Source organism: Acinonyx jubatus, chromosome B2 (genome assembly GCF_027475565.1).
Source record: "Acinonyx jubatus isolate Ajub_Pintada_27869175 chromosome B2, VMU_Ajub_asm_v1.0, whole genome shotgun sequence".
In the NCBI taxonomy this organism is placed as follows: domain Eukaryota; kingdom Metazoa; phylum Chordata; class Mammalia; order Carnivora; family Felidae; genus Acinonyx; species Acinonyx jubatus.
The window spans coordinates 22,783,089-22,796,639 of record NC_069385.1 but is presented as its reverse complement, the minus strand read 5'-3'; the positions used below and the strand labels follow the sequence as shown (position 1 = coordinate 22,796,639).

General features: G+C 39.8%; 1 protein-coding gene across 12 annotated transcripts in view; it reads left to right on the top strand.

Moving 5' to 3' along the window:
* AIG1 (androgen induced 1) overlaps nucleotides 1–13,551 on the top strand; it is a 242,098-nt gene that overhangs the window by 187,770 nt on the left and 40,777 nt on the right. For 7 of the 12 annotated variants that reach the window (XM_027056743.2, XM_015061859.3, XM_015061857.3 and 4 more), the window contains one exon: nucleotides 9,130–9,245. The exons of the other annotated variants lie outside the window; for them this stretch is intronic. In XM_027056743.2, coding sequence (XP_026912544.1) covers nucleotides 9,130–9,245 — 116 coding nt within the window. The remainder of the gene's footprint in view (nucleotides 1–9,129; nucleotides 9,246–13,551) is intronic. 12 annotated transcript variants of the gene reach the window in all.

Sequence of the window (13,551 nt, the reverse complement as noted above, 5' to 3'; positions counted from 1 at the left end):
ATTATTAAAACCATATCCTAATGGTTGTTAGGGCTAATGTTAGGACTGGGTGAGTCCCACATTCAGTACTGACCTCATGAAGAGTTTTGGAAGTGCCTGGAACATACTGGCACTCGATAAATACTGGTTCCATCTGAGTCTGAGTTTCTGACCCTGGGTCCCATTTCTAACCTGATTCTGAGATGCCTGTGTAGACCAGCCGGAACAGGTACCCGATACCACAGCAGAGAGGGGCCATCAAAAACACTCTGGCGGTTTCCAGAGAAATTCTGTGCCATTATTGTACAAGCATTGCCACACTAAATGCGGCGCCCGGGCCCTCGAGAGCGGGAGGCTCGGTCTGACATGTGGAGAAGTGGTCAAGACGGGCAGTTCCCTATCATTCTAAACACTGAAATATCTCTACTGTGAAGCAAGTGAGGGAGGATGGCTCATTTTGAGCTGACCCATTAGTAAAATCAGCAAAGACCGTTTCTGGCGGCAGGATAAAACTCGGCAGGTTTTCCGAGTTAAAAATTTAGGTGTTTTAGAGCCTGTATCGGCTTTGTTTCCATGGTGCCTGGGATGTCATTGCAGATCCTCCCCTCCTCCCCACCCCCACCCTCACCCTCCCACCCTCCCCCCCAGCCCCCGCTGATTCTGGATTTACAGTCGCCCCAAGGGAAGACCCACCCAGTTCTGTGCAAGTCCCCACCCAGCTCTGCTTCTCCCTGAATTCATCAAACATTTGACTTATTTGGAGAGCCCAGAAGCTTTGCAAAGTTCGGATCAGTCAGCATTTTGTGATTTTTGCCACACTTCCCTAATGTCACCTTTTCTTGTGTTTTAGATCACATTTTGCGAATACAGTGGGCTTCACTTCAAACTTGGAAATCCCTTCTTGCTTTATGGCAGAATAAGATTTCTCTCTTTTAATAGCACCTTTTATTCTATATAAGTCGGGGGGGGGTGGAAAGCAAGCAAACAAAATATTGAAGTTACAGAGGCACCTTGGGTGGCTCAGTCGGTTAAGCGTCCGACTCTTGATTTCAACCTAGGTCATGATCTCACAGTTCGTGAGATCGAGCCCCGTGCAGGGCTGTGTGCAGTAACGGTGAGGAGGCTTCTTGGGATTCTCTCTCTCTCTCTCTCTCTCCCTCTCAATAAATAGATAAGTAATACATCTAAAAAATAATCAAGTTACAATATGGAGTGTACAACTTCCCGTATGCTAGATCAGTTTTCTAGTTGAAGATTTTTATTTATGGTATACCTATAAATTGTTAGGACACCAAAGGGACTCTCCCTTGCCCTGTCCTGCTAGGAAAGTCTGGTCATTTCTCTAGCCTGGATCGCCCCGATAATGCAGGTGCATGATGACACCCGTGCACACACATACAACCATCCTTCAACTTTTTATTTGTGGTCAAAAGTGGTCACAGGGATGTAAGAAACTCTAGATATGCTGACAAACATGAAGGCGAGAACCACCGTGAGCTCTACTCTGCATCCAATAAACCAGACACCCTGGAAGCAAGGCCCAGCAATCTCATTTCTAACAAGCTCACCAGGTGATGTGATGTACACATTACTTTGAGAACACTCCCAGAGGTCTGCTTGTGTCCTGCAGATGCACACGGGCAGACATGGGATTGCCAGCTCTCTTATTACCAGCTGAGCAGGGACTGGTCTGGTACCTCACATTCAAAGGCTGATTTTGCCCCCAAGGAGGAAACAGTTTTTGTCTGATGTTCACATGGTATGGGAGCAGTACTGTCCTATTAAAAAATATTTTGGAGATGGGCGCTTGGGTGGCTCAGTCGGTTAAGCATCTGACTTTGGCTCAGGTCATGAGCTCATGGTTCATGAGTTTGAGCCCTGCATCGGGCTCTGCGCTGACAGCTCAGAGCCTGGAGCTTGCTTCGGATTCTGTGTCTCCCTCTCTCTCTGCCCCTCCCCGGCTCGTTCTCTGTCTCTGTCTCTCTCTCAAAAATAAATAAACATTAAAAATTTTTAATTAAAAAATTATATATATATATATATATATATATATATATATATATATATGCATATTGGAGAGAAGGGGAAAGACCAGAGAAATGGCAGTTGAACATACTCTTCAGATCTTGTCTATTGTTTTTTGTATTATATTTTGTATTGTACACTCAGATGGCAATTCTAGATTCCAGAGCTCTAAAATAATCCTGAGCCGTTCCCTAATTCATTCATTCTGCTTGCCTGAATTCATGCCATCACACAGCATAGTTTACATCCTTCTATTTATCCCACAATAAAGTTTATTCTAAGACTTCCCTGGAGTTTGTAGGCTACTGATTGCCATCACAGACACTCAAAATGTCTATCCTGGTGGCACGTCCGGATACTTCTTGTGCGTTGTAAGCCCATTTCCTTAATCCTGTTAAAACCCTTAGATTCCTCCATCAGTACCTCCACTTCCTACTCATCTTCTCTCCATTCTTCTGGCAAAAGAACATCTGTTCAGAAAGCAAATAAGTTAGCTCCAAAAGGGTACTGCTATGACGCATAGGTCATCTGTTCCGGTGCATCGAGAGTATAGCTCTGATGATAGATAATTGACATGGCGCAGGGACCTGGTGTTAAGCAATATTGACTCGCATAGTGAAAAGGTAATTTCTTCTCAATTACCTTTCAATCCCTCTGATTTCCTCTAGAGAAGTCTCTGTTTCACGCTAATGTGTCTTTAATGCCCATCCAATGCCGAATGACTTCCCTACTGAGCACATACAGAACAGGCCTCAGAATAAGAGCCATCAACCAGACCAACCTATCTAGCCAACATGTAATAATATCAATTAATTTCCATTGTACTTGTTTTTGTAATTATCTTCTATGTATGAAAAGTGATATTCTATTCATCAGAGTTTATAAGTCTCTTAAGTTTCCCTTTAAATACATGTAGCTTTTAATGTGAATTCGATAAGAAAATAATTTTTTTATTTAAAAATTTTTTTAATTTATTTTTATTTTTTAATTTTGTTGAAACCCAAGTTAGTTAGCATATAGTGTAATAATGGTTTCAGGAGTAGAATTTAGTGATTCATCACTTACATGTAACACCCAGTACTCATCCCACAAGTGCCCTCCTTAATGCCCATCACCCATTTTTTTTCCTAATTTATTATTTTTAATTTTTTTAATTTAATTTATTTTTTAATTTACCTCCAAGTTAGTTAGCATATAGTGCAACAATGATTTCAGGAGTAGATTCCTTAATGCCCCTTACCCATTTAGCCCATTGCCCCTCCCACAACTCCTCCAGTAACCCTCTATTCTCCATATTTAAGAGTCTCTTATGTTTTGTCCCCTTCCTGTTTTTATATTAGTTTTGCTTCCCTGCCCTTATGTTCATCTGTTTTGTCTCTTAAAGTCCTCATACGAGTGAAGTCATATGATTTTTGTCTTTCTCTGACTGACTAATATCACTCAGCATAATACCCTCCAGTTCCATTCACATAGTTACAAATGACAAGCTTTCATTCTTTTTGATTGCTGAGTAATATTCCATTGTGTGTGTGTGTGTGTGTGTGTACCACATCTTCTTTATCCATTCATCTGTTGATGGACGTTTGGGCTCTTTCCATACTTTGTCTATTGTTGATAGTGCTGCTATAAACATGGGGGTGCATGTGTCCCTTTGAAACAGCACAACCTGTATCCCGTGGATAAATGCCTAGTAGTGCAATTGCTGGGTTGTAGGGTACTTCTATTTCTAGTTTCTTGAGGAACCTCCATACTGTTTTCCAGAGTGGCTGCACCAGCTTGCATTCCCAAAGAAAATATATTTTTTTAAAAAATCAGGTTGCATGTAACAGGGCTGCATTATGATTTTTTACTGTTTTATGCCCTAGGCACTTTGCATTTCTGGGTCCTTTCCAACATTTATTTATATATACATATATGTATGTATATATACTTATTCAGATATATATACACTTACACATATAAATATATATTGTATGTTTTATATAGTGTATGTATGTGTATATATGTATTTATATATTATATATATAACATTTTATGACTGTATTAGCATAAAAATGAATATAATCTTCAACTCTAAAAGTTCATTTTTTTCTTCTGATTGTAAAAAAAATTAAAACACTTTCATGGGCCTTGGACACTGTGTCTACTATGCCTAATGCCTCGGTGAGCCCTCGTATGTGATATAGCAAAGCTTAAAATTCTAGCTCATCATGACTGAAGTTTGTGGTGCACTAGTTTAATGCAACCTTCTCATTTTACCCCCCAAAATATATACATATATATACTGAGCTTCACAAATGTACAAGAACCTGCTTGAAGTCTTATAGTGTGGTAAGACACAATCAGGACCCAGGGTCCAAATGCTAGTTTCCACTTAATTACACTACATTCTTCCTTGGAGCCTCTCCTCCAAAAGCCTTTGTCTTAGCCCATCGCCTTCACGTCATAATTAAGTCATGGGTGACAGACAACACCTGGGGGATCCTTTCTGCAGGCTGACCTTTATCTTGGGGTAAAGTTCATGGTGATAATCACCGTTCCATAAAGAGAACCCATCTGAACCCCATTTGAAAAAAACAAAAGGGATGCAAAAACCCAAGATACATTTAGACTTCCCTTTTTGGACACAATTTTCTGATCACAGTCTCAACAAAATTAGCAGCAATGGAAACTTGCGCTTGGGATAGGATAACTACTTACATAATAGAGCAGTGCTTTCCAGGATAGAGTTTATAGATTAGATCAAAGGTTTATTTCTTGTGCTGTCAACTCTTCATCTTACATAGTGCTTTAAAAAAGCAAAGAAAGAAAGAAAGAAAGAAGAAAGAAAAAGAGAAAGAAAGAAAGAAAGAAAGAAAGAAAGAAAGAAAGAAAGAAAGAAAGAGGAAGGAAGGAAGGAAGGAAGGAAGGAAGGAAGGGAGGGAGGGAGGGAGGGAGGAGTCAAATCTCAGTAACTCAGCTGCGGGCAATTGTTCTATTGACAATGCACTATAGAAAAACAGTCTAATACAATTCTTAAGAGCCACCGCTGGCAACCAGACTTTATCTCTTTCTTTGTTTATCCAGGGTGTGTCTATACCTGAGAAAACTTTAAAAGGTATTTGTTTTTGAGAAATAGAAACAGATCATTCCTGAGTATACTCTTTTTTTTTTTTAGTTGTCAAATGATCCTTTATTGAAATATTTTCCTTTGTACTTCTTAAGTAGCTGGGCATTCCACTGTACCACTGTTAGTATCATCTATGATGTCATGAAAATGATGGCCATCAACACTGCATCCCACACACTGAGAAGTCCCCAGGTTCTCTTTACTGGCTCTAGAGAGCTCTCTGACTATAAAGATCAGTACTGCATCTGTCAGGCAATGTTGGCCACCTCATCAAAAGTGATACTTCCACTGTGCTTGATGGGCTTTTGCTTCTCTCTGTCTCTGGTCCCTGGGGGCCTTTGACACTGGGGGGGAGAGGCAGAAGGTACTACTTAATCTGGGTCTGTCTATTCAGAATGGTCAGTTTCACTGTCATTCTTAGACGCTTCCAGTCACCTGTTGCCTTGGGATGTCATCATCCCATCATTGCCTTTTTGGGTGACAGACCCAGGGTCCAGTCTTGGCAGCTGGGGCAGACGTGGCATCGACTTCCCGACTCATGCACTTAAGGTCTGTGACTTTGATCCCGTTGGGGTGGAGTTTCAGAGACGTGGTGGAGGCAGCAGGTACCAGATCAACCCAGAGTGGGATAACCAAGAAAGTTGCACCTTGACCTCTTCTAGGCCAAGACGAAAGAGCTGCTTCCAGCCATCTTTATCATCACACCACTGAAAATTCCTGACTTTATGCCAGCTGGTTTTATTATTATTATTCAGAATGCTTATATACCACAGGAAAGAATACATTTGGCAAAATATATTCCTTATAGTGAAGACCTCTTTATTTTGAGGCTCAACTAAAAAAGAGTTCTGGCCAGTTGAATGACAACATAAGTGATCTTCAATCATGCACTCCCACAGGTTTATTGAGTCAAAGATTACATAACTATATCTTTTAAAAATATAATTCTAATTGGGGCGCCTGGGTGTCTCAGTCGGTTAAGCGGCCGACTTCAGCTCAGGTCACGATCTCACAGTCCGTGAGTTCGAGCCCCACGTCGGGCTCTGGGCTGATGGCTCAGAGCCTGGAGCCTGCTTCCGATTCTGTGTCTCCCTCTCTCTCTGCCCCTCCCCCATTCATGCTCTGTCTCTCTCTGTCTCAAAAATAAAAAAAAAACGTTAAAAAGAATTAAAAATATATATATATAATTCTAATATAGAAAATGGAGCCTAGGATTTGGAGACAGGACTGGTCTTGAACCCTTTCTCCAGCTTTGTGATCTTGGGCAAGAGAATTACCTTTTCTGAGTCTTTGTTACCTCATCTGCAAAATGAAGTTAATAATACCCATTGTGTCAAAGATTAAATTATCCCTACAAATATTTATTGAGCATCTCCTATATGTCAAGCTCTTTCCTACAAATATCGTGGTGAACAAAACATAGGATTATCATTCTTGTACAGCAAGTGGTCTTGGATGGACTTGAATATTTGAATATTTCCTTCCTAGTTCTTAAGTCATTCAAGCAGAGTGTTGCATGGAAGTGGATTAGAACTGGATTTCTTGTACCTGTAGTTCTAAAATAATTATCCCTCTGGCTGCCCCAGATTTTGGGTAACAGTTGGGCTGCTAAAGGTTACTTAGAGATTCAGCAAGCCCATTTACAGATTTTTCCCATTTTTTTAGTTTATAAAACCTTACCAACCCGCAGAGCAACGTCTATATTTTCTATAAATATTTGTACTACTTTTACTTTTGTTAATATATACTGTTTAACAGTAAATATAATTTGCATTATAGACTTTTAGAGAGGGAGATATATATTCTTTAGTGCCTGAAAATTCTGAGTAAGTTGTTACCCTGAGATTTGCCCCTGGCACAATTGGCACAGGCACAGCTGGCCTCAAAAAGATCTTCTGTTATTGATGATGTCATTGATGGAACGAGTAGCTCCTTTTTAGCGGTGATGATGCCATTAATGAAGTGATCTAGAAAGATCTTCACTTTTCAAAGAGATTTTCTGTCTGGCATCATCAGAGTACATCCTAACCCTTCCAGGTGTGACATCTGATAATCAGCAAGTAGGCTAGGTAAAATAATGACAACCAGATAAGTAAGAATACTCAGATTAGTTATTTGAACTTATATAATATAGAAATGTGGATGATTTTATACTCAGTTTGGAACAATGGATGAAGAGGTAGAATTTAAACACTTTTTAATATTCACAAGTCAAAAATAATATATTGTCGCCATTCTATAACCCACACAGGCCATCCGAGTCAGCAATATCTTCGGTGTAAATGTTTGATTTGCAGGGATTTTTTTTTCTGTGTGAGATTTGACAAGACTTGGCCTTGTTATTAGCTATACATTTGAATTTTACACATGAATGCACCATTGTAAAACTAGTTTTGGTGTTTCAAATCGGTGAAACTTCAGGCCAATGTCATCTGAGGTGACTGGATTATAGTGAAAAAAAAACCAATAAAATAGATCTTTAAAATACATACTGTCTCTGTATCAACACACATGTACATTTTGCACGGTTCCCTTCAGTGCTAATTATACTGTTTGAAAACAACAATAGAGAAGCAGAGAGTAAAAAAATATAAAGTTACCCAACTGTGGAATCACCCACCCGACATTCTAGGAATACTATTCTCTAATTACTAATATATTGTCAGTCAGAACAGTTATCTAGAGGAGGACACTTAAAGCAAAGAATTTCTACTATCAGTATTTCTTTTAAAATCCTGTGTTTCTGTTTTCTCTATAAATATAAACAATATGTTGCTTCAAAGATGTTCACTTTGATATCACCACCATGTCTCTTCCTGCCACCTGGTTCCATTTTGCCATGATACCTATTAGATTTTGAAAATTATAACATTCAATTTCCTGCATTTTCTTTGAATATGCAAACAATACAGCAAGAGAGGAGCAAAGATTCTTTCATGGCCCTTAGGAGGTACTAGACAGAATTCAGACTTACTGGTGGTTCAGTTCTCAGTTCTGCCATCTTCTTACTCTTGAGAAACTCCCGTTTTGAAAGGCAAATCTATACCCTAACCCAATTTTACCTAAGATCTTTGTCCCTTATATACCTGGCTATCAAATTTCAATACCAAGACAAGCTGATTTTCCTTTCTTGTTACCAAATTTCATCCACATGTTGGCCCACTAAACTGAGCATCCGAGTGGCCACTGCATCCAAACAACAAATGGGAAGGTCCTACCAAGCTTCTTTGGAGTCTGACTTCAAACATCATATCTAAATACATGTACTGCTGTTACAAACCAGTACATCCTTTCTGGAAGCTAATTTGGCTTCGTTTCCTAGCCTGCTGCTGGTACACACATAATTTGGCATTATGTATCAACAGTCCTAAAATCTTCATAGACTTTAACCATAAGAAAATAATTTAACATTCAGACATTCAAAGAATTCTACAAAAGATATTCATCATGACATTTTTCATAAATGAAAAATTGAAGATCTTATACTACTTAATGTCCAAGAACAGGAATGGGTCAAATAAATTTTAGTATATCCACAAAATGGAGTTTTAAGCAGCTATGGTCAAGGTTGATATTCTAGGAGGATTTCTAAAGTGGCATATCAAAAATTCTCATGCTACAGTCCAAAACAAGATTGTGTGCACAGTACAATGTTAACTATGTATAAATAATATGAACAAGGAGAGGGCAAAAAAGGACATCTACCAAAATACTAAAGTAGTTATTTTTATTCCTTTCTTATGTTCTAATACATCCTTCAATATTATTGAAATTTCCTATAGCAATCATAATAAAATAAAATTTTAAAAATTCAAACACAGGAGAAAAATGCCAATGGAGTGATCAATGCACCACTTGCTTTCCCATCCCTCCTACCTCTTAGGTGAGCCATACCCAGCTGCTGTCTGCTGTGGTGCTTTTGCTAGGAATCTGCTCTATCCATTCTCCTACTAGAGACAAAACAACTATTGAGGGGCGATAAGAATCTGTGTCACCTGTTCTCTGTTCTTTTTCAGCACACAACAGTTTTGCCCTTTATATTAATTGAGATGAGGACATCACACCATGCGTATCCCAGCAGGAACAGTGGACTCGCCGCCATATGTACCTTCTCTGTTGGCTATATATTATGGTAAGGACAGTGCCTGCTGGGCTTTCGTATTGTATTAGATTTTGCACTGCTAAATTTGGGCACATATTTCATTATGGATATAATCACTAACAGATTCACACTGCGTGCCTCATTTGGTCCAGGACCTGGGCTTTGTCTCATTTCCCCAGATGCTTATATTTTTAGAAAGTATATGCCAAACCTCACACAACAGGAATTTGTTGAACAATCCCATGTAAGCAATGGTTCTTCCAAGGCTACATTTTTCAACTCTTTTTCAAACTAAATGTTTTTCTTGGACAGCGATTTTATTGCTTAAGGGCTTTTTGCTTGGGATTTTTTTTGTTGTTGCTGTTGTTGGTGAGCAAATGCAAATGAGAACAGAAGAAATGGCCTCTTTAGAGGAGTGACCTTAAACTTCAGAGGAAACGAGGGAAAATGGACATTTTCCTGAGTCAGTTTAGAACCTGTCTTGCAATTAGTGATTATAGCATGCATTGAAGGGTTTTGTTTTTTCAAATTGGGATAAATAAATCACAAGAAATCTCCACTTGGCCTCTGGGGCACGAATAGGTCCCAAGTGGGTGGTGCCACATTAATCTGATAACAGTACAGTTGCCTGTTAAGTTTACTTCACATTAATTTCAGTTCTTATCATGTTTTAATGTTTCAAAATTATTCCTTTTAAGACAGAGAATTTCTCACTTCTCTTTAGAATTCCAAGTCCTCTTTGATATATTAGTGTACACAGAAGAGGTCCCTCCTGCCAGCATTTCTGCCTCTTGGGACTCTCTTCCTGAGTTCTGGGTCACCATCCTTTCCTTTAAGACTGAAGGACTGAACAAGTTCTCCCAAACACCCCAGAACTGTACTTAATCCCTCCAGAATCCCTGAGCGCTTTGGGAGGCCCAGGCAACCATGGAGCGTTTTGCTCCAGCCAACTCAGAAATACAAAATAAAGGTCAGTACAGTGCTTCGCATACTTTGCATGAATGACCACATAACGCCCCAGATCTGACCAGAAGGGGAATTTGTTTCTAGGAAGTCCTACCTGGTGGTTGGATCTAAGGGAACATCCAGACAATAGACCCCAGGACAAACATGCAATAACATTCACTCCATCTGCCATTTCATTGACTAGTCAAAGACTGGGGAATGTTTGTTTTCCTAGTCACTTCCTAGATCTTTTGTTTCCACCCAAAGTGTTAAGTATTGATTTTCTCTGATAGAAAAGGTCCAGATGATCAGGGCTCACAGGTGAAGTGTGACTGAAATTATGTCTTAAAACTAAATATATTTACTTTATATGTATTAACTTGATATTTAAATGACTCTTATCTTTCAGAAGAGTCATGTAGGGAAGCATGAATTATTCTAAGGATACGTTCATTTAAAAATCAAAAATCATTAAGAATCAAAAACCCCCTTAGCCTTCCCAAATATAATCTCATTACAGTGTACTCATATATGGTTACCTCTGGGAAGGGAAGATTTTTATTCTGAGATCTCTGAATGTATTTCTGTGAATTCATTTGTATGCAATTAAATTACCTGAATCTGGGAGCGCCTGGGTGGCTCAGTCGGTTGAGTGTCCAACTTTGGTTCAGGTCATGATCTCACAGTTTGCGGGTTCCAGCCCAACATCGGGCTCTGTGCTCACAGCTCAGAGCCTGGAGCCTACTTCAGGTTCTATGTCTCCTCTCTCTCTGCCCCTCCCCCACTCATGCTCTGTCTCTCAAAAATGAATAAATGTTAAAAAAGTTTCTTTTTAATTATCTGAATCTTACAGAGCCCCAGAAGTTTCGGGAAATATATACTTTCCAATGGCTTTTCTTCCACTGTGGGTACATTCAGTGCACGTTTCAAAGAGACACATGGGAAATACCACGTACCCTTCATTATAGACCCCCAAGATCCCTCATTAAAATGAAGCATTACTCACGCTCTTCATGCCAAGTGACGCTTGCCAGCTCTGTGTACTCCCTACGTACACCAGTACTTGTTTGGACATGTATTTGCATTAACCAGCAAATTCCCTCAGATATGTTCTGAGAGAGCTTTCAAAGTAGACTTTTTCTTTTGGTCTTCTGCCCTCGGTATTCAGAGCTATGCCAAGTGCTAAACAATGCCCCTAACATCATGTCATAGGATATAAATCCAAGGATTTTCATTGTTATCAAAAAGGTACTGGTTTTTGCTTCCTACCGGACTATCCCACAAGCCGCCATACCAGTGACACAATAGTAGAAGGTTTGGGATACAAAATCTTTTGATAGCATACCAGGATTGTGACTGTACATTCCAGAACCTCGTGCCAAAATGGAAGAAAGCATTCCTCTTATCATGTGCTAATTATAAAACACATAGATCTCCCCTGCAGTCGTCTGCACGGTAGAGCTGAACCTGGACCTCTGCGGCTGCTGGCCAGGCTGTCTGTGCTTTGCTCTGATTCTCGCTTGCTGTCCATTCTCACACGTCTCCCTCCCCCATGTGAACCTGTTCTATTCCTAGATTTGGATAGCCAAAGTAGAGAAAGCAAGGGATATGGGAGCTTTCACTCAGAGACTGGAGCCTACTGAGCTGCCACCCTGAGTGGCTCCATTTCCCAGCCTCCCTCAGTCCTCCTAAGCTGAGCATCAGAAGTCATCCTGGACTCCTTCCCTGTCTTCTTCTGCCCCCACCATACTTCTCTCCACTTACCCAGGTGCCTAGGACACAAGCATCTCCCTATACACTTATGGTGGGCTGTTAACTCCTTCTCTGCACACCTCCTCTCCATCATTATCCTCCCACACATTGGGTGATTTCCCCTAAAAAAATGAGATGACCCATATTAGCTTATGCAGAATACAACACAGAAGTCTTCTTGGTTTCTAATGCAACAGTAATTGTCAGGAAGTGTAATGACTACCATTCTTTTGACTTTTCAAATATTATGTTATTTAGTCCCTCAAATAACCTTTTGAGATAGGTATTCTCTGACCTATTACACAGATAAGGAAACTAATCTTAGTTTAGAGATTATATGAGCTTAGAAAGTATATGATTTGCCCAAGGAAAAGCCACTTATTCTTATTGTTGCCAGAGCTGGAGTGTGGCTGCAGTCTGTACAGTTCACCATGCTCTCCACTGCCTTCTTCTGGATGAAGAGTGCGTCTGTGGGTGAACAGATTAAGTGCATGTTATAGTTTTGGTTTTGTCTCGAAGCAATATATCGGAAGCAGCATGTCTAATAGTTAAGGCCACTTCCTAGGTTAGAATTCTGAGCCCTTCACTTTATTTCTGAGCTCTAACTTACCCAGATATAAAATAGGGTTAAGGACCTCACGTGGCAGTTGTGAGGACTGAGTTACATGTAGAAGCCATGGAACAATGCCTGGTACACACTAAAAAATTTCTATATTTTCTATTATTGTTAGTAGTAGTAGTAGTAGTGGTGTTAATATTAGTATTTCTATATTTGCTATTCTGAGAACAGTAAATAGTAGCAGAGCACATAGTGTTTTCTTATCAAGGGTTTGAGACTTTTAGTTACAATGCTATAAGCCCTTTCTTTTCCTTTTACTCTTTCTCGCTCACTCATACACTCTTCACTTTAAAAAACCAAAATAGCCCTAAAGTATATGAAAATATCTTTTTTTTTTTTTTTTTTTTTTGCTTTTTAAGTTTAGAAGGACTATAAGGAAATCTTAACGGGGGACTGAGTAAAACAGAGAGCTTTAAGATCATGGAATATTGACTGTGGTCACCCTCTAGTTAACAAATTCTGTAAGAGAAGACATCCTTACTCCACCTGATGCAGGACTCCTGGCACCAGTCTTTTCCTGGGCTGTGGCCCCACACTACCTCACATCTTTGTCTCCCTGGAGTACTGGTACTGCTCACTGCTGTGCTTTAAAATCTGAAGGACATAGGAAGAGGAAACTACCCAAAATCTAGGAAATGTATATCCCAACGTTTCAGCAGTGGGTCTTCTTTGGCCTGAGAAGGCTTCTTCCAGCCCCTGTCCATTCCCCCCTCCCATCGTGGTTCTCATTCAGTAGAGTCCACATGAGATCTCAGCGCCCATGCATAACACATGTTAACACTAAATTCAAGGCATAGTCAGGAGCAAGGAGGCATCACAGAAGGAGAGAAAATAAGTCCTAGGAGTTTCTTCTTATGGGTAAACATTTCTTATCACTACGGTGAACTTATTTAAAGCAGAACAAAGATTTCTGTTGTCTCTGGGCTCTACTGGTTTTTGATAAATTTCATATTCCAAATCTCATTACCCCAGATGGGTCCATTGTGCAGTTCTCAAAACAGAAAATAAAACAACGTAAAA